Source organism: Zonotrichia leucophrys, chromosome 6 (genome assembly GCF_028769735.1).
Source record: "Zonotrichia leucophrys gambelii isolate GWCS_2022_RI chromosome 6, RI_Zleu_2.0, whole genome shotgun sequence".
NCBI lineage: Eukaryota > Metazoa > Chordata > Aves > Passeriformes > Passerellidae > Zonotrichia > Zonotrichia leucophrys.
The window spans coordinates 20563963-20588225 of NC_088176.1; the positions used below are offsets into that span (position 1 = coordinate 20563963).

The 24263-nt window shown below is 44.9% G+C and overlaps 1 protein-coding gene across 14 annotated transcripts in view; it reads right to left on the minus strand.

Annotated features, from left to right (window-relative positions):
- Positions 1 to 24035, minus strand: part of CAMK2G (calcium/calmodulin dependent protein kinase II gamma) — a 118210-nt gene extending 94175 nt beyond the window's left edge. For 6 of the 14 annotated variants that reach the window (XM_064717160.1, XM_064717155.1, XM_064717158.1 and 3 more), the window contains exons 1-2: positions 23708 to 24033; positions 21762 to 21856 (exon numbers count right to left, since the gene is read on the minus strand). In XM_064717160.1, the coding sequence (XP_064573230.1) occupies positions 21762 to 21856; positions 23708 to 23772 (160 nt within the window). In that variant the 5' untranslated portion in view covers positions 23773 to 24033. Of the gene's footprint in view, positions 1 to 21761; positions 21857 to 23707 lie in introns of all 14 variants that reach the window. The other 8 variants (XM_064717150.1, XM_064717148.1, XM_064717147.1 and 5 more) reach the window with 3 other exon arrangements.
- Between the last annotated feature and the right edge of the window lie 228 nt (positions 24036 to 24263).

A 24263-nucleotide genomic window follows, 5' to 3' on the forward strand; every position in this document is an offset into this window, starting at 1 on the left:
TCCTTCTCCATGCACTGGCCTGCTTCCTCTCTAACAATCTTGCAGCTTCACCGGGGATGCAGCAGCTCACCATACAGCATATTTGTTGGCTCCATTTTAAAGGAAGCTCCTAGCCAATGCTCCTACATGCCCCAGGTATCCACTGGATTCCAATTTCCACACAGAAACAGCTTCAGAAGCCTGTTTTCAAGAAGGTGATTGTCTCCCCCAGATGGCTCAACAGTCTCTACAGTAGGGGTTGAGTGCTCTATGGCAAACACTCCAACTCCTCTCTTCCACAAAGGACACATACATTAGCATATAAAATATCCTGGAAAATTACATGAACCTCTCAAAACCTGCTAGAAGCAAGGACAAAATGGTTTGAAATGCTTCCGTTATAGCACAGAAACAGCTCCTGTGTAAGCAGACACTGACACCCTTCTGCTTGGTACCAGAGGATAAAGAGACAGAAGAAATGCCACCGAGCTGGACACTGTCTATCCATCTAGGACTGTTTTGAGCATCTGATCCTGCCACAGATGGCAGTTAATAGGATGGTGCCTTCTTAGAAGATGTTCAATTAAAACCCTGAGGGGTGTGGTACCATTAGCTTTAGTTGGCAGCCAGGGTACAGAACCAAGAAATTAAGTCTGTCTTCACTAATCAGTGCTACCCCAAAGCGGAGAAGAAACATCCCTTTTACATGAAAATCTCTCCTTTGTCCTAAAATGTGCCCACTTTGTCCCACAGCATGGAAGTTCTCCCAATATACAGAAGCTATAACCACAAAAAGCTGTAATTCTTAGCACAAACAGAGCAGTAACAGAACCAGAGAAATCCTCTTCAGCAAAGATGGACAAGGTGGTCCAACACTAAATGAAGCTATTCCAAGTCTGCTGGCTGGCGTGACAGGCTGTCCTGGCTGAAAAGGGAATTACTAAAATGCACATGGGAGTGCATTTTAGTAATATACTAAAATACTGAGTGGGAGGACACCAAGGCAGAGATATAGGTAGCTTTCACTTCTCTAGACTTTCCCTGTAATGCCTTACTATTTATTCATATGAACAGCCATCATGCAGGCAGTCTCCTTGTGTCCTTTCCTAAGCAGGAATGTAGGGGGTTTTGTATCTCAAATCCAATAAAATCATTGCCAATCCTCCCCTTTCCTTAAGCAGGATTATTCACATATTGAAAAGCAGTGTATATCCTGTCTAACTAAAACAGCACATGATGCGGAGGTGGCAACACACTACAATACAAACATAGCCAGATGAATAATTATGTAAAAAAATCACTTTTCTACTCCATGCAACCGCTCTGTGTTCTTGACTCAGATGTGTTCATTTGAGCAGACAAAAAAAAGCGTTTTACTACTGCTGCTCACACTGGGAGCTTTTGGGAAAGCAAAGCCAAGCCTACATGCCCCAGTCTCAGCTAGGCTCAGTCTGGGAAGCTCTTCAGCTCTAGAAGCCCCAGCTCTGCAAATCCCCAGCAGGAACCGCAGATCACGGGCACATATGTAGAAGAATAATTAGTTTCAGAGCCAAGAGAGCTCTGTGAGACTGTGCTCCTCCCCCACGCCTTAAATTAAATAAGCCAAGAAAGAGTACACAGCCATCCAGTCATTCTTGAAGAATTATTTTTCTGACTAGCTCTGCACTTTAAGGATGCCATTTTTCATTATTGTTAATAGGTCTCATTAACTAGAAGCTCTTAAGCACAAGACCATTACTAAATGCAGTTTACACTGCACAAAAGCAATGCCCTTATTGTAGCAAGGGCAGGAGGGAAGGAAATAGTTTGCCTTTCCATAAATACCAATAATTCAAACCCAAGCACTATTTTTTCTTCATTTAGGTTCACAGTTACTTCAAATTAGTAGACAGTTAAGAAGATGGTTTAAAAGATCTCCAGTTTGCAATTTTTTTTTAAAGCTATACCTCATGACTTAAAGATGAACAATACTTCATTTTAAAACAGAAGCTTTACTCAAGCCAAACTTTCACATCTTTCTGGGGTTAATGATCACATCAAGGATTATAAAGATATGCAACCACACCCTTAAATTTCAGGCACATAAGCAACCTAAAGAAAGAAATACATATTTCCCCCCTGCCCCCATCTCACATACAGACAGAACAGTGAACTCTCACTTCTGCTGAAAGTCTGGAATAATACGGGTATTTGGAAGCCCAAAGAGAGGCCTGAATAAGAATTTCACTTTTATGAAGCTACAGAACTACTGAGGACAGGGAAAGTTGGCTTCTTCCTAGAAGAGTCAGCCTAGGCTGGCCTTCAGAGGGACGTGGACAAGTTCAAGGAGTGTGCCCATGGGAATCTCATTATGTTTAACAAGACCAAGTGCAAGGTGCTGCACTGGCAGAGGCAACCCAGGCATCAATCCAGGCTGGGGTATGAACAAATCCAGGGCAGCCCTGCCGAGAGCTTGGGGGTGCTGGTGGATGGGACACTGGACTGAGCCAACAGCGTGCACCTGGAGTGCTGCCTTCAGCTCTGGAGCGCCCAGCACAAGGACGACATTGATTGGTTGGAACGAGTCCATAGGAGGGCCAGCAAGTTGATTAGAGGGATCTAATCAACTTCTCCTATGAGGAAAGGCTGAGAGAGAACTGAGATTGTTCAGTCTGGAAAAGGGAAGGCTTCAGGGTGACCTAACTGCAGCCTTCCAGCATCTGAAGGGAGCTCACACAAGAAAGATGGAGAGGGACTATTTACAAGGGCATGTAGTGACAGGACAAGGGGGAATGTCTTCAAACCGAAAGAGGTTTAGATTAGATATTAAGAAGAAATTCTTCCCTGTAAGGGTGGTGAGGCATTGGCACAGGTTGCCCAGAGAAGCTGTGCCTGCCCCATCCCTGGGAGCATTTGAGGCCAGGTTGGATGGGATTCTGAACAGCCTGGACTTCTGATGGATGTGTCTGTCCATGGCAGGGGAGGGCTAGAACTAGATGATCTTTAGGGTCCTTTCCAACCCAGGCCATTCTATGACTCTGTGATTGCATGAAAGTTGAAACCCACTCAAGAGTCAGAGAAGTACCTTCCCTACTTGTTGTAGTGTTTCAGAGCTTAACAAAACTTTAGAATCACCAGGGCTTTCAGTTAGTAATATAACTGACACCACTACAACTCGTGCATTGAAAGAGCTAGCAACTTTTAATATCATTTTCCATGGAGACGGCTTGACATCATGCTCTTCACACTTTAAATTCAAATAATGCTTAACTCAAAGTGAATTTCTAATCATGAACAGACACCCTGTTTGGAGGTGATCAACACATCATCCACATAGAGAAGCAGAACAATGTTTATAGCTCCAGTGTAAAAAGTTAATTTCAACCATGCACCACATCGAGGTTGTTCACAGGACTGAGCCTGGAAGAATAGTGCTTCACATCCTCCTTCACAGTATTAACATTCTTTTATTCATAGGAGGTAAAAAACTGGGGGTGGCAGGGAAATGCTTCTTAAGTGTCTTTTATATAAACCTTCACCACACAGAATTTCTAAAAACAGCATCATGGAATGCTACATTTTCTTGAGGCTTTTCTTTTATCCTCTGTCCTCCATCAAAAAACCCAACAAACTAGCAGAAAAATTCTTTGCAACCTGGAGGCCAAAACATTATGTGCAATAGTGCTAGCACAGGTCCATGCATGAGCATTAGTCCTCAGCAGCATTACATACTATGCGAACCTGCTAAAGATGAAAACAAAGCTCAAGCACAAAAAGACAAATACAATTTCCAAAAGTGGAGAAAGTCAAGTCATGATAGGCAGTACCTAAATTTAATATACACTCATTGCCAGACTTCTAATTCATTTTCCCTTGTGTTCAGTAACCAATGGTGTCTGAAACCTGCTAATTCAGGTACAATAGCAACAATACAACTTGCAACATGCCGGAACATTAGGACAGCCAGATGGCAGAAAGGACAGACTGAAAAAGGATAGTGTCTGGATGTACATTGCTGCTTTTTTTCTGCTGTTGTTGTTTTGTTTTGTTTTCACGGTTTTTCTTGCTTGTTTGTTTGGGCTTTTTTGTATAAAGACATAGGATGAATCATTCCCAGCACTGGAGTCAAACATCCACCCCTTCCTCTATCTTTCACTCTCCTGCTCTCGTGTTAGGAGAGCACCTTTCTCTCAAAAGGGAAGCCTGTATTCTTTGCTGAAGTTATGATGAAAATGACTGTCAATTGAAAGAAAAAAAAAGACAAGTATCCATGTTTCAGGATGATGCCAGTCATCCTGTACAATGGAAAGAACGGATGAATCTCACAGTGCAAAACACAACCTGAAGAAATAAGTCTGTAAACCCTTTCTTTTATTAAAAGCATTCCTCTTCTAATATGCTGACTTAAATTACACACAAGTTTTTAATTCTTTTTTTCTAATCTACAATATTTGTCTAAAGGCAACACGTTTGAAATTAATTATTGAAAAGATAAATTTTCCATGCATTGCATAACCATGTTTGTTTTTTATTATAGAAAGGGCAGACCAGAGCCTCTAACTAGTTTTCACACTATACTTTAATTAACGTTAATCACATTCCAGCTCTCCCTACTATTTTTTCCTTTTCCCTCTACTCTTATATGGCTATTCCTTGCAGCACTGCCTCAGTATGGTTTCTAACTGTCTTCTAAACAAAACGTGAATCACCCTATTTGAAAATTAAGCAGTATCCCCAGCACACACATTATTAAGTGCAGAATTGCTTTCTGGTCATTCCCTCATGGTTTTTATTCCTTCCCCTGGCCCGGCTTTCAGTTAATGACAGGTCTTCAGCTCTGTCCCGTAACTTCTCATTATTCCTTCCAATGAGCTAACAGTAATCTTCTTAAACACACACAAGATTTTACTCCTCCCTGGGTGGTAAAGGATGTTCTGCTCTTGAAGACTTCATATTAGTTTGACATTATCATATGGTCAAGAGGGCTTGCAGTAGTATACCTTGTGCAGCTACAGCTGTTTCCTGGAGAAAGACTTCAAATGCCTAAACCATGCATTAATATGGAGGCTTCTAAATTCTCCAGGAAGGCAGAAACCTTTGCACTAACAGACAGATTATTAGCCAAAAGACACAGCAAGAGCAGGGCAGGAAGAGTTTCCTGACAGCACCCCATAATCCAAATTTTCACAACCAAATCAATTACTTAGATCTCAAAATGCAGACAATTTTAGAGTTTACCTAAATTCTTGTCATGAAATTGGGGTTTTCTTAACTCTTAGGTACAGTTGCTTATCTTAGAGCTTTAAGTTTTCATTTCTGCCACCTTACTTTAACACACTTCAGAAAATAAACTATTGCAGATGGCACTGTCCCTGTAGTTATGACTAATACAAGGTAATAATTTTACATCTAAGTGACCTCCTTTAATTTTTCTGATTGGTCTTCAAATTCACACACACACATATGCATACACAAAACCATTGTGTGTTTATTGTCAGTAAGAGCCTTCTGTACCAACAGTAGTTAGTTCTGATTGAGTTTTCAATCCTCTTCACCTGGAAAAATCACAGAAAGGGAGAGAGTCCAAAGGCATACCAAATATATTTGGAAGCTGTATTACACAAACAGTAAGCAAATCAGAGTGAAAAGTAGTACAGAAAATACATCAAAATATTATTCCTGTAACCAGCAAACTATACCACAACTCCTCATACTACTAGATGCTTTAGCCCACGTTATTTTCTGCCAAATGCCCACAAGTTTTTTTCTACCTACACTCTTCCTATCACTGTTACAGCAAAGAATATGACTTGGACTCTTTTCCTTAACTCATCATGGCTCATTGCCAAGTGTTCTGGAAAGCACTTGAAAATGTGCATCTTTCTCAGTATTCCCAAGTGTAAAGCAGGGCTAATACTTCCCTGCCCAGTAGTAGTACTGGGAGGATCAAGGATACTTAATGAAACCTGTTGATGTATTACATAGTTGACAGGGAGAACAACAAAATAAGACTGAGGGTACATGGTTAAGAAAAGTTGAGGGAACTCTTTCCTGGTGGCGCAGAGGAGCACATTGCAGTGGAATGACATTCCTAAAGGTAGGGGAATACAAATTTTAGAAGGACAAAACAGTGGGGGCAAAGAGAACCAAGCTGCTGGAAAACAAGACTAAACACCCACAGGTGAAAGCGCCCTGAGAGAAACCCTACTTGGAGGAGGAAGTTCCTGTCCTGTCACTGACTCCACCTTTACCAACATATGAACAGAAACCATAATGCTCTCCCTGTGCACAAGGGGCTACAAAGGCTCCTTCTCAAACGCAATGTGCTCCAATTCTGCCATCACTGTCAGAGCTATCCTAGCCTGCACACCTACTGCATCCAGTCCCAGTTTTCCCATGACACAGCTGTACAATGTGCCTCTGGAATAAAATGCTACATGATAATGCAGCCACTGGTCACCAAACAGCTGGATTTATTTTAAATGAACCAAGGAAATTTATGCTTGAATGAAAATGACAGACATTCAGGAGGGAAACAAAACCTCAGAATTTCTGCATACTCCTAATACTGGAGTATGGTATTCAGCAGAGCATCATTGTTCAATGCATAATGCCATCCTTCACTGCAGGGGATGCTGGGGGGCCTATGTCCATGCAACACCACGTTTACATCCTTTGCTTCTTTTTAGCTATTTCAGCCAGCTGGGAGAAGGAAGGATGCTGGAAATGCCGCCTTGATTTGATATTTGAGAGACATGAATGAGAGAAGTAAACTAAAAAGAAAATCTTCTTAAAGGCACAGATGAATGGCACTGCACCCCAGTGCTGAATGACTTCTCTCCGAAAGAGATAATACCTCTGCTAAAATACACTCTTCTGACAAGAAGGAACATCAAGCCTCAGGGGATTAGAATAATTAAAAAAAAAAAAAGGTCAAACCTTCTATTTTAAGGCTAAGTTCCCCTAGCAATGCTAGGAGAACTTTAAATTAAGCAGAGCAAGCAGTAAATACAGAGCAGCTAACCAGACATTTAATGAGAGAAGACTTAAAATGCACACATGTGCCACAGCAGATACCACCTGCAGTAGCAGAGCCACCAAAATACTTCTGTACCAAAGAGCAAAGCTCACCATGTCTCAGTAAATCCATGTGGCAGCAGGGAAAGAGACAGCACGGTTGCCTCTGACTCCTGAAGAGTCCAAGAACTTCATCCTGTTCATTTAAAGTGCTCAGGCTCTTCAAGGTATTGTATGGAAGCATGACAGCAAGAAGATAAAAAAAAAGCTACCACTCACTAAAACAGCTTCAAATGTCAGAATTACTTAAAAACATACACAGGGTTATGCATGTATGTTACACACATAGAAACAAACTCTTTGTATGTAAAAGCATAAAGAGGAGTTTCTAAGCACTGATAACTTTGAAGATGCTATCTAATCAGGGAGGAGTCTCCCCCAATCTTTCTGCAACTGGCTTTTCTTGCAGGCAGCTCACAAGTGTCTGTGTTGCACAGGCACAGCACCCACCCACTTGAGACTGCTGCCACCATCCCTGTGCTGCAGACACACAGCTGCCTGATCCCAACAGCACCACGCCTGAAAACCAAGTTGAACTTCTCTGTTACCTTGATCCCAAGCCACTCAAGGGGCTCTGCTTCCTATGCTCTCTGTCCAGGAGCACAATTACAGGCATACAAAAGCTATTTCCACATCTCAACATCACCAACATAACACTCCTCATGCACTGTTCTCAGACGCAGCCGCAGAAGACCCTGGTTTCCAGAGCTACACTAATAAAGCAGCCCCTTCTATGGTTGCTCCAAGAAATATGAAGATCTAAACAGATCTCCAGTCTACCCAGGGACCAAATAACTACCCATCCCCACCGCTTCAGTAATTCCTTACTGAATGGTTCCTATGAACGTGTTTCCTCAATTCAAGGCATAAGACTGAAAAGGAAAAGAAATGTGCTACAATACAGAGGGAACAGACATCTTCAGAGGAAGACACAGGTGCTCCTTGAGCCAAGCATTTGTCAGCACACAGCCTTGGTCAGTTGAGCTTTATAATCTGCCTCTATTGCATTCATGCTTTGTTAGCTGTAGCTGCCATAAAGATCAACTTTTTTGGGCTTTGCAAGCCACAGACCTGGGGGATGGGAGAGGTGTTTCAAAAGAATAAGCACACACCTTCTCCTCTAGCCTAGACCAGCCATTTGGCAGCAACTCAGTGCAACATAATACATCCAGTACAAGGAGCAAATTGCCTGTGAGGGACTGGCCTGTACACTGACACACAGCTCTGCAGCACTGACATCCCTATATAGAAAAAATAAAAAGGACAGAAACAAACTCCACTGCAACCAAAGAAAGGCTTTACTTATTTTTAATTCTTTTTTCTTGTTTTCTTCTTTTCCCCTGGGCTAATTCAGAAGCCCATTATACTTTTAACAGGGAGTTATGCTGTACAGTCACTGGGGCTGTGTCCCTGAGTGCTGGCAATGCATTTGTAAGGAACTCATGATCTCCATGGGCACCCTTACAAAAGAAAGATCAGGCATGCTATCAATGAATTGGGAGTCCTTTCTGCATCTCAGTGACATTTTCATCACCATAACTGGCCACGGGTAGAATATCCCAGGAAGCAAACCCTAAAAATAACTTCTTACAACAAGTCAGACAGTCCCTCAGCAAAAGGGGAGGGAACATGGCTTACACACAGTTAGCACAATTTGGTTATTACGAGAGGGACAACAAATGTCTAGAAAACAGCAGAGGCAGAGAGGAAGCAGAGAAGGAAAAGCAGGTGTTGAATCATACATCAATTTTTTCTGCATCATCAATGACTGTCAATTGGAAATGCTTTCCCAAGTGGAAATAAAGAAATTGAAATAGAAATATAGAACAATGTCTTCCCAGAATACTTCTAAATACAGTGACAGAGGAAGCCTTGCCAGAACGCACCAGAATGAAAAGCATTATGCACTCCCCGTAAGCTGCAGCCACCTTGGAGGAAGGTCCTTTGGGGGCCCTCTCCAGCCATGGCCTAAGGGGCCCTAGGAATCCCTGTGAGCTACAGAGGAATTTCTTCACCAGAAAATCCTCAGAAACTTGTGGATGGGGAACCAGGAAGCAATTATACAAGTGCTCCTATCATAGCTGATAGTCAGGCAGTCTTTTGAGGAGCTTCTACTTCCTGGGGAAGCAGAGGAGAGGCAGGGGAAGAGCAGAACAAGTGGTCCACTCCTCAGCCACATGCTTAAAGCCACAAGCTCCCCAGCCAGCCTTCCTGACATGTGCTGGAGGGGCTGCAATCCTCTCAGAGTTCCCCTCAGACAGCTCATCTACCCCCGCTGTAGCAGGGCTACTGCACACATGGCTATCCTCCTCCTCCTCCCCCTCACAGCACGGTCACTCAGCAGCAGAGCCAGCCTGCCAGGTGCAGCACCTGAACAGCCAGGGCACTCCAGCTGACTGCCCCTGTGGGCTCTCTCCTTGCCATCGTCCCTTTGCACCAGCACACGGTCTCTCTGACAGCCACGCAATAAAAGACAAAACAGTTGTAAACCTGCAACCCAAGGGGCCTCTGTGCACTTCTGACTGGCATGCAGAAGCTCACAACCAGCTCCAAATTCTAACAGGACATCCTGTGTAAGAAGGGAGTGTGCTGTAAAGACATCCTGACAGGACTGGCCCTAAGCAAACACCTGGTTAGACGGTGGCAGAGTGAGGAGGGGAAAAGCATGACAGGCTTTTCCAGTTCTAGGATTGCTTCCCATTGTGCTTTTGCATGTTTTCCTGCTCCTGAGCAGCTGATGCATACACAGGCACAGAAGGGAGGGGCTCCTACCATCAGCACTGTGCTGCCATCCCTTTCTCCTCCTGCAAAAAGTCCTTTCTGAACAAGTTTCCCTGTGCTTTGGGGAGGACCCAGCCACAACTGCAGACAGCGGGCTCACTTGCACTCACTCCCTCTTGATTTACAGAAGTTCCCTGCTAACAGCTGCATTGCAGATGAACTCTCTTAAAGTGGACACGCAGTGAGACAGTAGGACACAGAGCTGCTCCAAAGGCAACACAGCCATATCAGCACCTTCTCTGCTGCATTCACAGCAACTACGTGTGCAAGAGCTCCAGCAGCTCTGCCTTACTAGGCACAGAGGGTCCTGAAGAACACAGCCTAACAAAGGGAAACCACACAAAGTGAGCTTATTTCTGGACATAAGTTCCCTTCTTCTCCCCATCAGCTGACCACACCAGGTGTTGTGGTTTTGGATGAAGCAGCTCAGTAAGTATCAGACTACAGCTGGTGAGCAGACAAGGTAACAGTGCGACAGAGAGGCTGATCTCAGCAGTGTCAAGTCACTGCAATGCAGGATCCAGGAATTCAAAGATGCAGAAGGAAGAATTTAAGTTCCTCTGGCTCAATCAAGCTGCATGTTGCCTTGTTCCTGAGCCAACCCCTGCCACCCCTTAAGATAAGGTAACTGCAACCATGAGACTCAAGTTTTGTTTTCAAGACAGGGAAGAAATTTTAGCTGTGCTTTCAAATGAGAAAAAACTTTAGCAATTAACATTTTGTAATTCATCAGGGAGATAAGAAATTTCTTGACTATATGTGAAGTGGTGGGAGGGAAAGCTTTTTAAGCTCAGCTTCAGGACTACTGAAGAAACTAAATGTACATAGCCACAAAGAGTTAAGAAGGCATAATGTGCATCCTTAAAACTGTAACCAGGTCTGCAGCAACATAAACTGCAAGCAGCAACCAGAGTCACCTGAACTTGTTAGCAATATTTGATAAAGATTATCAAAAAAGACAACTACTTTGGATCTCCTTTTTCATATCTTCTTGCTGAACTTGGCTGTCTGGAGAAGACAAATGAGAGCTCAACTCCCAGCCTACTACTGCAGAAGTGCTTCCACACAAAGGACAAGCTGACCAACACTTGAGTCCTCTACATCATCCTTAAGTGCAAGAGCAATTCAGACAGACAGTGAAGGCTGTGGATCATTGCTCTGCATTGAAAATTTTAATCCAGGCAACTTCATAACAAGCAGCAGACACAATACAATATCCTAATCTGCAGAGCTGGCAGATTCTAGGCCAGATGACACACAAGTCAAACAAAAATGGGCAGAGCTGAAAGCCACTTTTCAATCTGCAATCCAAAAATCAGGAATATTTCAAGTAACACAGGAGCTATGAATCACTACTTTAACTTGTAGTGAAGAAACACATCATCACAAGCTTTGTCTCTGCACAGGCACCAATTATAAAATAAAGCTGTGCAACTTCAGTGCTCCTAATCTCTCTGACACAATCTCAACAGAGGATATTTGATACCCAAAGCTTACATGGATAGGCCCTGAGGCAGACAAAATTAAACTTAACAGCACACCAATTCTTTTGGCAAACAACAGAAAAGTCCTGCTTGACATCACCAGGCCATTCTCTCTAGTAGCCTTCAAGAAAAACGTTCCAGGGGCCAGTAAAGACAACTTCCTCCTTTTACATCTATTTTTTCCCTCCAATCAATGGGCAGTTTCTTGGCCCATTACTCATGAAATGTTATATGCTCTGACATAAAGGAATATGAGGAAATAATAAAGTTTTTTAAAAAATGAAAAAACCAACCAAGAAACACATGGACATTTTCACAATGGCAGCTGTCCTAATACAGTAGAAACACAAAGTTTATCTGGCACTGGAGACCAATATAGGACGAGTTTTAACCGGCTGTTTTCCCTGAAAAAGCTTCCAGGGTACCCATGTAATTTGAAATGTGCATATGGAAATTGCATTGCAGAGAGAGCACTGGACTGTCCCCTATGAAGTCACATTTCAAGTCAGGTGTATGAGATCAGGTCTCTAGCAGCAAACAGAGCTAGATAAACACACATATCTCACCCATCTCCAGAGCTGCAGGAAACTTTACAGACTAAATCCTGCTGCACAGGCAAGGAGACCGCTTGTGAAAGAGGGGTGCCTGTAAAGGAACAGGGAACAGAGGAAGTACGCTAAAGTTTAATGTTTAAGCTCATCAGTCTCCCTTTTTTCACCTCAGACGTGAGGCTATGTCTGACTGCTTCTCCCTTTCTCACTGGTCCCCTGGGATTGAGTAAACCTCTTTCAAAAAAGAGTAGTCTTTGACATCAAGAAATGACATCTCTGTCTTCACAGCTATCACTTACCACAGTCTACACCAACTGACTTATAGAGGATGACACAGTAACTGCAGAAGACAAAGCACATCCAAACACTGAGTTGCTTCATAAGACAAGCTGCAGCCTACACCAGCTAACTTAGGTGCCTAGAAGAGGAGTAGAAGTGAAGGAAAGAAAAGAATCCTTTCCATAGGCCTTCAGGAACTGGCTTTGGAGGCTTAAAATCCTTGTCCTCACATATGGCCTGTATTCTCAGGAGCTTAAAAATTCCACTGGGATTTGGCCGGGTGGGAAAGACCTATATCAATAATTTCCATAGATATTAGTGTTTCATTCCATAAATAAATGTTTGAAGTTGAAGAAGCTCTTCTAGAATGAAACTAGTTTTTATTACCACAATTCTATCTTACTAAGCCTTCAGACAAACATTTTATACTAGTATATTTCTGTTCAGAAGTTTTCCAGGCACAGCCAAGTAGGTCTTTCCTGAAGCTGCCTGCAAGTAGGTATCATAATAATTTGCAGTACTGCAAACAATGAAGTGATACCACATTGTGCTGAGCAAAATAAGAGCACTGAGATTTTGGCCACTGAGTGCAGAGACCCCCTCACCAGCTCTGTGCTCCCCAGCCAGCTGCAAATCACTAATTCTTCTAGAACCAGTCCTTATTGCTGTCAGCCTCCACAAAGGCAGCTGCAGCACAGGTTTGTAGCAGGACTTCCTCAGACTCCAGAGGAGGGAAAACTGCCAAGCTTAGCCTCTCATGCACTGCCTGCCCACCACGCTATCAACTCTGCTATGCAGGGCCACTGCCCCAGCTCTGGGAAAGGAACAAAGGCATATGCAGGGTGAAGACCACTACTAGCTGGTATGGTTTTGCATCAGACATTTTCAATGACAACAGTCTTGTGCCATTGATGACAGTAGTGCAGGCTGGTTAGAACCATGTTTGATAGTCGGCAACCTGCAGGCAACACTGAAACTTGATTTCCACGAACTCTAGTGCAGAAAATCTCTAAGCACAAAGTAAAGAACTAGACTTACTTGTAAGTATAGGGAATAGGAAGAAAAACGACTGAAAAAGAGAGACCATCTTTTTCCACTTCTTACTTTCCACCTGCCAAAGCAATGTAAATCCCAATGACTTATGCAGTGAAAGGAGGGTGCATTCACCCTCTCTTTAAAGAGGAAATCTATCAGGGCAGTGTTGCTCAGAGTTTAGACTGGAGGAGGAATGCCAGTCTGCATTCCCCCCTGCCATCCCAGTAGTATAGAAAAGTGAGCCTGGTATTTCTCACAAGGATACTGTCCGTTAATTCATCACTCACCCTCCTCCCCTCCCTTCTCTCCTATGAGAAAGTTTAATCCTTTGGCTCATACATCTGGTAAATTTTTCAGTCCCTGTTTGCCACTGTCATCATGGCAACAGCCCCCAGAGATAACCCAGCAGCTCTGCCACCACAGGCAGGCTGCCACTCCCTGCCTGATCTGCCATTCAGCCTTTGGCTCGTAGGCCTTCAAAGAGCTGTGGCCGCTCCCAGGCTCATCCTTGCAAGCATAGTCCTTCCTTAGAGATAAGTTTACATGGCCTTTGTTTTTCTTTAAAATTAACTGTGTCTTCATTCCCACAATGCCTGAGACAATTCTCTGCTCAATTTTTGGGACTCTGACAGAATCACACAAATAATAGCTTTGCTAAAAGAGATGCTACCTTTACTGTCCCAGAAAGAAAAGTTTTTTGTTTAACAGTAAAATCACCTGTGGCTTCTAGCAAAGAGACAAGATTAGCTAGCAACCCTCTCTGAAGCACCACACTAACCTGGACTTTTCCCAGCGTCACAGGTAAGCACACTCCAGGCACAGGGAGGACAAGGGCTCATGGCTGTGGAGGCCTGCACAGCAGCTAAGTCAGGACAGGAACTTTGGACGGAGCAGCAGGACAGGGGGTCACCAGAGAGACATGTAACTCGTGCTCTCAGGAACAGAACGCGAAAGTTATACGTGCACACATTCTCTGAAATGTCATCGCATTTACTCAACTCACATCTCAGAGATGGGGAATTCTCTCTCTGGCTCTGCCAGGAGCAGAGTGAGACAGATCCTGACACCAGAAGTAAAGCCACATGGTCGTCTCCTCCTCTCCTGATTCCATCAGAAAAAGGCAAGGTACAACACTGACCAGCTCTCCTGGCATCTCTGTATTAGTCTCAGACATGAGTAATCAGCCATTTGCACCAACATCCACACTTCCCAGTCTGGTCATCTAAACTGTGGGAGCAACAGAAATTGTACAATATTCTCTGTGAGGGAAAGAGAGGAAAGCAGCATTACTAAAGGGCTATTTTCAATCAAAGCATTATAAATTAATATAATTATAGGTTAAAGTAACTGATCCATGAGAAACAAATGAACATTCAAACTGAACTCAAAATTGGAAAGAAAGGCAGATGAAGTGTAAAAAGTGAAAAAAGCTACAAGGAAATAAAATCTTACAACTATAGACTTAGTTTCAGCAGAAAGTTAAATCCATGCTCCACCTATCTTTAGCTACCCTTAGTGTTCAGAAAGCTTACTTCTAAGATACTGCCAACCCATTTGTTCAGAGGTATTCTGCAACTGTTCTCCAAAAATCATGCAGGCAGCAATACCAGAATGTTTGGGGAGATGTTACCAAAGTATAAAGTGGTATTTAAATGTAATAAGGTATAAAAAGGAACATTATGTCAGCCTAATTCATAGGGCCCCAATTTTTTAAGCTTATTGTCATAAGGATCAGCAGCAACTACTGCGGTTGAAGTTACAGGGTCACATTTCCTCCACACACTAAAACAAACCCCAAAACATCTAGTAAGCAACTCAAAATTTTAAGGATGCATTTGCCCATCAGAAATCACTGCACCTCTGTTTTCTCGAAGATAACTATTCTGAGCACTGACATCACTTCAGTTGCAGGCAAACACACAATGATGTGAGATACTTCACATTTCTTTTTTACAGCATTCAAGGCTTCTTTCCTGTGCTGGTGACCCTGGTGCCAGGCAATATTGCCCTCTTCGCCCAACCAAGCCAACAACAATAGTTCACTTATAAGTCAAACACCGGCAAATGAATGTGAGGTTTTTTTACATCTGTTATGTTAGTAAAAATCAGGGGATTTCAAGAACAAAGGACACAAAAAGAAACATCTGAAATACCAAAACAGTTGACAGGCCAGAAAAAGTGGGAGGTGATGCCTTCATTGTCAGGGTTGTGCTCACAAACAGCACAGTGGAGAGAAATTTTTGCATTAGCATGCTTCCCTTTTAAAAACTGTCTTCACCCAATCTGGAGGGCAAGAACAACTAGAATAATTGCAGGGCGTGGAAAGGAACAAAAATATTGTCATAGTCCTCCCTTAAAGCAGTGGAACAGTGGTGCTAACCCACTGTTGGGAAGGAGGGCACTCTAAAAATTTCTTTCTGATCCACAGATGAATCCCCCTCTGCTAGTGATGATTTTGCTACTGTCCAGAGAAGGATTAAAGTTGGAGACAGTGAAATCTCTGTGATACACTGCAAAAAAATGCAAATAGTTTTTTCACTGGACCCTTCTTACAAGAACCCAGAGTAGCTCTCCTTACCCAAAATATCTATAGGCTGCTCAACACCCTGCTCTTCACCGTAGGGACACTTACAAATATTTCAACCACGGCTGGCTGATCAGAGTAAATGCTCTAGAGCCAAGGGCTTTGGGACACGTGCAGGAGTTAGTCTAATCACATTTCTGCCATACACAAATCCAGCTTATATTGGGAAAACAAGAAACCTGACTCTATCACCAAGCTCCTTTCTCTAACCTCGTGCAGAGGCAGTAGGAATTCCTGCCCAATCTGTGTGCCCACTTCCCCCCCCCCCATTGTTAATGCCGGAAATTTAATACTCAATGTGACCACTGAGAAGACAGACACAAGCTGAAATCCTGTCTGCTCTGTTCCAGCTCCTTTATAAAATATACAGCGTAAACTGAGAGGCAACCTGGGGTAACCCCAACCATCACTAACATCCACAGTGGGAGGAAGCCAGCTTCTAGCCATAGCGAGCCACAGTAAAGCAAGGCTTCCACCACTCACCACCCCGACAATCTCTGCTGGCTCTCACACCAGGGCATTTTCCTGCCCGTACTGGTATGTTGGGGCAGGCAAAAAGCCAAGCCGACCCTCAGCAGCCCCCACTAATTTCCCACGTCCAGCCTCTCCTCCAAGGTCAGGGCCTCCTCTTTGGCACAAGACCTCCTCTTCTCCAAACACCTCTTCCAATGAAATTTCCCATACTGGTGTATATATGCCATTTGAACTCTTCTTCCCCTGTGCAGGGGACTGCAAGCAGAGGCAGGTAGGAAGAACGGGGAGGCAGGCAGCTGGTGGGAGGTAGAGGGCTGCTGTTTCTAACATCAGCTGAGCAGGCTCACCACCAGCCCCTGCCACACTTGTGTGCTGTGGTTCACTAGCTGCCTGCAAGCCCACTCCACCAACTGATTCCTCCCCTGCCACCCCCATCCCAAGCACCCAGACTCTCACAGTTGCTCCACCAGGCAGCTCCCTGCCTCATACACTGCTCTGGGGGTATGCAGCACTCTGCTCTCTGCTTCTCTCCATGTGTGCAAAGACCTCCTAAAAATTTCCAACCCACTGCAGCTGGTCTGCTATATATGCTCCCAGCATCTCTCAGACTTCTGCACACAGCAAAGGGGAGGCACGGGGTGGAGCTGGGGCGCAGGGAAGCTCTTCACTCAGCCCATGCTGCAGGAAGGAAAGCTTCTCTCCCAAACCAAATGACTGGACCTGATTTGGCTGCTCAGCAAAGACGGCTGAGCAGACAGTTTGATTTGCCATCCTCTGCAAGACAGGACATTTGTCCTCAGCCTGCAAACGCAGAAGCACATAAAGGACACCCATGCCAGGACATTTCTCTGCGGTCTGGCTTTGCGCTGGAGCCCCCGGTGAGCGGGCGCTGGGCTCGCCTGCCCCGGCAGAGCCGGCAGCCCCGCTGCAGTGCAGCAGCCTGCACACCCGCACGCAGCAATTCCAGCAGCCTGCCCTGCCCCACGGACACGGGAAACCTGGCAGCCCCAAGGGCAGGCCAAGGGAGTTTTAATGCAAGCAGCAGCTAGGAACACATACAGACCAGATCAAGAGAGATCTTGATCTTAGGGACTGATGCTGCTAGACTTCCTCTGCAGCATTCAAGCTCAAGGTTTTAGTGTCCAGGAGAACTACTGCTGACACTTTCAACAAAACATATTGTAAAGCCCAAATATGCAACCACTACAGAACCAAAAGCCCAGACAATAGTGGTGTGGGAAAATAGCAGAGTTGGAAGTATAAAGAGTGGTTTTTTCCTGTTGGGGTTTGATACACAGAAGTAATTCCCTGCTCCTCCCACAATCCACATAATCTCCTACAGGAACAACAACAAAATAACTCGGTAGACTGCAAATTTTTATCTGGTTTACAAATTTGGAAAGATGAAAAACAGGGAGAGAAAACACCTCTATTTCACAGTCAAAAGCAAAGCCACAGTAAGGACAGTGAAGTGGACTAACTTACAAGACAGCTGTTTTTAATTCATTCATCAAGAGATGTCACTTGCCAGAGTTAAAAGATAGAGATTTTCAACAGTAAATTAAATTTAGCAATAGAGGTAATACACAGAGATTTTTCCTTCCGCACCTAAAAAAAAGGGCAGAAATACTACAGGTGGTGGCAGGATCACTAAATACTATTTGGTATAAAAAACATCCTAAAAATTATCAAATCCTAAAGCTCTGCCTACCTCTTTCAAAAGCCAGACTCTCTCTTGAAGTATATGCTAGCAAGTTAAATTGGGGATATCTCCCTACTGCTACTGAAGCTGCTGCTTCTCTCTTGATCTTTTGATCACTGCAAGTAATTTCACTTCATTTGAACTTCACTGTAGCACTACTTGCTATGAATTTTCATGTTCAGAAAGTATTCTGGTGAAAGCCACAAGACAACTTTCAAAAAATTACAGTTATTACTTCTCTCAACCCGTAGTGCCGGTAAAAGTCTGTGCATTCAATCCCACAGGAATTTCAGATGACTGAAGCATTGTATTTCCTCCATGTGTAATAACAACTGCTCTTATGTATCAGCTGAATGCTGACTAAGGTGAAGTTCCTCTCCCTTTCCACAAGCATTTGGACCCTATTTAACATTACACTTCTTGGCATGGTCTTCCCTGGGCAGACTTTAGCATCAACACAACATGAATAATAGCAAGTACTTCACTAAAGCCAAAATATGAATTTTAATTTAGACCAGCTCTTACTGACAAAACTTATTAAAAGAGAGAATAGGCATCCAAAAATCACAGACAATATAAAAGAGACTCCTCTCAACTGCTGACTTGGCATTTTATGGTGAATGACATTTACTAGACCGAAGCTGTTGGGACCAGCACTCTGTCCATCCTCCTTGCTTTCACAGAGAAACACCATGCCTCTTCAAGTCTTTCATTGCATATAATTCACCCTGAAGCATTCCTCTTCCTCCTTTTCAACCACATACAGTAAGCTTTTCAGCACTTCCCAGTTAGTTATCTAGTATTTCTTCATCACAAGTCTTGAAAAACAAAGGTAACAAGAAGTGCTGCAGGAGGAGAGCAAGGCTCTGTTACCATTGCCTTGAACAGATTCAAGGAAAGCACTACAGCAGGCAAAACTTCTGTGAAGCAGCAATGGGCTATACCTTGCAGCAGCAGCAAGATGCTGACACTTCAAGTAGCAGTTACTGCATCAGGTGTCCATACTGGTTCAAATTCTGCTAGAGATAGTATAAAATGTTAAATGTACCTATGCTTAAATTGGACAGGGGCTGGCTGTCCCCACAATAAGGGAATATTCTGGCTCTCTGACCATGCCTAGAAGAAAACCAGCAGTGTGGGAGGAAGGTCAGGAGGGTGGGTTACCCTGCACAAAGGACAGTGTGCAGCTGAGTGCACAGGAGAGCCCTGGACAGAGGTACTGATGGGCAGAGACATGGACAGCCCAGGAGAAGTGCCAGCTTGGGAAAGGACACATCAGACAACACATATCCAAGATGCTGCAGAATTAACACCATAATTCTGCTCCTTAGGGAGACAGCTTTCTAAAACGCCTTTTCCCAAGACTTTCCTTTTCAGGTTGCTGAATTGAATCTCCCTAATCACTGATCTACAGCTGCAGTGTCTAAATAGCACACATTTCTCCTTCGATGTTTTAAAGACCTATTCCAAGGTGAATTCACTAACTTCCTATCAAAATACTAAAGTCTTTTACTACAAGTACTTTTTGTTCTTACCCCTTGAGCTCTCAGCAAACACAGCTGGAATAATTGAGGAACCCCCATATTCAGCTAAAGTCACCATCCACTTTTCACAGATTCCTCAGTTCTCAGTTAAAACTTCAACATAACCTGACCAGTACCTTGTTTCTGATACTCCTCTGTAGTAGCAGAAACACATTTTCATTCTTGGTTCTCCTCACATTTACCCTACCTAACCAGTACCTTTTAAAGTATATCATTGCCAGCTGCCTCGAGTTGAGCAGCTAAGGACCAGGCTAGCAGCCTCAATGTATTTTATTTATAGGAGGGTATGAAATCTAAATAGTAAGTATAGATCAAAACATAGCCTATATTCACCCATACTTACTTTTCCTACTTGTTGGGTCATTAAACTGTCATCACCTTACTAAAAAAACAATTAGAATCTATGCATTTCTCCCTCTGTAACTCATTAAATGACCAAACACTTAAGAACTCACTCAGGTTTTCCGAGAGTTTTGGCCTCCAGCTAATATATTTTTGAATTTTCAACTATGTTCAGCATGCACTTTTTCCCCATTTTTCTTATCTCCAGAACTAACTTCAGTACCCTGTCCCTTGTACGATAAAGGTTTAACCTTCATGATCAGTTTATCAAACTGCCCTTCCCTTCTCCAAGCAGCCTGGTGTCCACTAATGTCTGAGAAATGGCTCTCCTGAGCTTTAGTCCTCACCACAGGATGGACAGGGAAGTCTGGGGAGCACAAAAGGCATTAATGGCTGTCAGCAAAGCAAAGCCACTCTTCAGACCTCAGACCTCTCCCATATTCAGTTGAACTAATTTTGAACTCCAGAGATTGAATATCCCACCTACATCAGCAGGCACTGTCACGTGACCAGTGAGAGGACACTGATTCTCAGAAGATCTGTAGCCACTTCATTAACAATCCAGGGCTCCATTGGTTGGCCCCCAAAACCACCTCTCTCAGGCTAAATAATAAACACCTTAGCAGATATGCTTGCTTCCAGAAGTAAAAAAAAAAAAAAAACAAACAAAAAAAACCACAAAAAACCAACAAAAACAACAACAACAACAACAACAAAAAAAAAACTAAAGAAAAAATCACTGCTTCACAGCACACTACCACTGACACTACTTCTTCATACAAACCACACAAATGACAGTAAATGGAAATTTTTCACTATTCTTCAAGCTGTCTTCTGCTCTTATCATCACATTTCATATTCTGGCAAAAAGGAGAATACATATTCTATTTTTCTTTTTTGTAAGGATTAGGTAAAACATTATTCACTTCTAAACCATTTCTCAAAATCATTTGCTTTCTCCTCATGCTTTTCCCTTCCATTTCTCAGTCAACCCCCCTACTAAGGCCTCCACTCAACCAGCAAGATAGTCAAGGGCTTCATGCATTAATTTTGTGAAATCTGAAAGGCCTCTAAAGACTTACAACTCTCCTTGCTCACCTTTTCTAGAAAGAGTTGCCTCTGGCATCTCAACTTGTCACACTCCCTGTTTTCAGCATCTTTCATTGCAGGTCAATTTCCCTCATTCTCCCCCTCACCCCTCCACCCCACCCACACAATCCCTGTAGTGATTCCCTAACACTGGAGGATGCACATTACCCTCATTCTGTATGGCCTACTACCCTTTATGCATGCCTGTGTCCCTGGAAAGCAAAAGACTCACAGCTTGGAAGAGTTAGATTTTTTCTCTTTACATAACACTACAGTCTAGCTTCAGGTTTTGTAAGTCTCCAGGAGCAATGAAAGCACAAGCCCCTTGTTCTAATATGCTGAGAAGTCAAATTGGCAAGATTTCTCCATCCTATTTCTGCCTTTGAATGCAGACTTTTTAGCTTCCAAACACACCACCTTTAATGACAGCATGAAAGGAGAAAGGCATATAAAATCTATCTTTCAAAAAAATAATCACATCTGTTCTGGTAAGACAGATCTCCTAGGTAAAAAAGACATTCAGCAAAGTAAGTCCGCAACACTTCTCTTTATTATGAGTGATTGGTACAGACACACACATAGATGAATCTACCTCTAGCTCAGGTTGAAGAAGAAAGATCTCAAGAAGAAAAAAGACAACATCACTTTACAGAGTATCCATTTCCAGACACAGGGATTTTTCTATCATCCCACACTACCTTCTTTCAGGCTCCTCTTTGCCACACAACTCAATTATTTTGAAATGCCTAAAAATAATGACTGAAACAAGCAACTCCAGATCCCTTAAATTTATTACAGCCTCAACTCCAGTGAAGTATTTTCCAACAAATACAGGGAAGAAAGGTAGATAGAGACACTAACCTCTGGCTGACAGTTTTTTGGTGTTGATGATTTTTGCAGCATATTCCTGGGAAGAATTTTTCTTTACACATCTGCGGACCACAGAGAAGGCTCCCCTGGAAGAAAAATAAAAAGGGTAGGTGCTATGAAACTGAAAATGAAACTATAATAGCAACAATTCCTGTTCTCAGAGTGGACCAGATTAAGGAGAGGGCAGAAGACATACTGAGGAGGGACACAACACCTGAGAATCTGATGAACAATGTATGCTGTCTGATCAGCATAAAACTTAAGTTTATATGGTACTCAAGCCTCCTGAAGACTCCTCAATCCAGGGCTCCACTCCTCACAGACAGCGCAGTAGGAAGAGCACACTGTGTGGGGAGAGAGAGACCATATGGGCACAGAAACAGGACATGAAGGGATTGATCAACAGCCCTGAACAGTGCTGCAAACACTAGCTGGGGTAAGGCCATCTCCCAGAGCCAGCATCCCCAGCAATCACAGCACAAACCCAGGACTCGTGTCTCCCATGCTCAAGCGCAAGCTCAGTCACAAAATCATCACAACACTTTGCAGAAGTTACTAGTTCTCTTATATTCCTCAACCCACTTGCAAAATGGGGATACACATGTACCTATTAATGAAGTGAGGAGAAAACTACAAGGCTTTCTACACTTCCTCAAGCTGGAACTATTGACATTATTATAACTATTCCAAAGATGATTACTCTTGGATAAGAGGTCTGAGAGAGGGGGGGAAAGGATTTCTGTGAGGAAAAAGAGTGAATACAAGAGACCAAGGTGAAAAGACAGAGACTGAAAATCTACATGACTACACAATTAGCACTTGGAAATAGCCCCTTATTTTTTAAAAACAAAACAAAACAAAAACCACCACGGCAGGTAAAGAACTACTAGCTTTACAGGAAAGATCTGAAAAGAGGAAAAGACAAATATGAGAAAACTAGCAGAAAATTCCAAGTCCTTCAGATCAGGAATGCAAACCCATGTCTAGGGACAAATGTCCACGTTTCAACTATGAGAGGGGAACAGAAGCTGCACAAGGGCCCCACAGACAGTCAGTCCTACAGGGAGCCTAAAATAGCTTGAATACTTCCAATACTGCGGAGTCCTGCCTTTTTATCCCCTTCCTCAACCTCTACATACAAACCAATGAGCATCAAGGTGAGCACCAGCACTGGGGCCCGGGCTTGGTGACACACAGCTGCAGCAGCCTTGGGAGGGACAGGGACACCGGGCTGGAGAGAAGAGATGCAGCAGAGCCCAGCAGTTGGTGCAGGAAGGGAGGGAGCAAGCAGCAGCACCCACGAAAGCACTGTCCCCATAATCCTACTCTAGCCTTTTCTGCACTGCTTTCCTGCCCAACTGCGCTCCCCTGCAAAGCCCTGTCCTAGGGTGCAGCAGCAAGTCTGCCAATGCGGAGACAAGTGCGGAGAGAGGGAGGGAAGAAGCGAGGAAGCGAGGAGGGAAGAGAAGCGCGGTGCAGCAGCACCTGGTCCTTTCACAGGGACAAGGAAGTGGGGACTGAAGCATCGCGGAGTGGCTGTAACAGTGCCGCGTCCCAGCGCAGAAACAGTTGCAGGGAACGGCAACGTGCAGCGGGGAGACGATGCGGGAAGGAGAACGGGGCAGTCGGGTCCTGAGGAAGGAAAGGAGGGAAGAGAGAAAATCTCGGGGTGCAACAGGAGCGCGCAGCCCGAGACAGGCTGCAGGGACACCCGCTGCGGCGGGGCGACCCAGCAGGGCAGGAACACCTTCCCCTCCAGCGGCTATGCCGCTGGGGTGGACGGGGGGCTGGAGAACAGGATTACAGCGCGACAGCTAATCCTTCTCCGGCTCCCGGGAGAGCCGGGTCGCCGGCACAGTGCTCCCAGCAGCGCCGGTGGGTCCTGGGGCCGGGGCGGGCGGCGGGGCGCGGCGCGGGGCGCACAGCAGGCTCCGTACTTGCCAAGCTCCTCGTAGAGCTGGTACTCGTCGGTGAAGCGGGTGCACGTTGCCGTGGTGGCCATGTTCGGGCTGCGGGAGGCTCAGCGTCGCTGGGGCATGGGGCAGGGCGGCGGGGACGGGCCGGGCGGCGCGCTGCTCGGCGGCCTTCCTCCTGGCTCGGCGGGGCGGCGCGGGCTCCCCCGGCGCCCGGCTCGGCGCTCCCCGCTCCGCCGTGCACAGTCACCGCTCGCCGGGGAGGGGAAGGAGGCTGAGCCTGGCCAGCACCGCGAGAACTGGCTCGGAGACACCCCGCGCCGGCCCCCTCCCTCCGCCGGCCCCGGCCCGCCGCGGGGTGTGGCCGCCGGGGGCGCTCCCGGGGCGCCCGCAGCGCCGTCGCCCGCCGGGGGCTGCAGCCGGGGCGCGGCCGCTCCCCCCGCCCGCGGGCGCGGAGCGGGCACTGCAGTGAGCGCCCCCGCCCCGCGCCAAGGGCGGGCGGACTGCGGCGGGCGCGCCCCCTCCCCACGCGCTCCGCAGGCGGCCGGGAGCAGACCCCGGCCGGGGGCACCGCGGTATT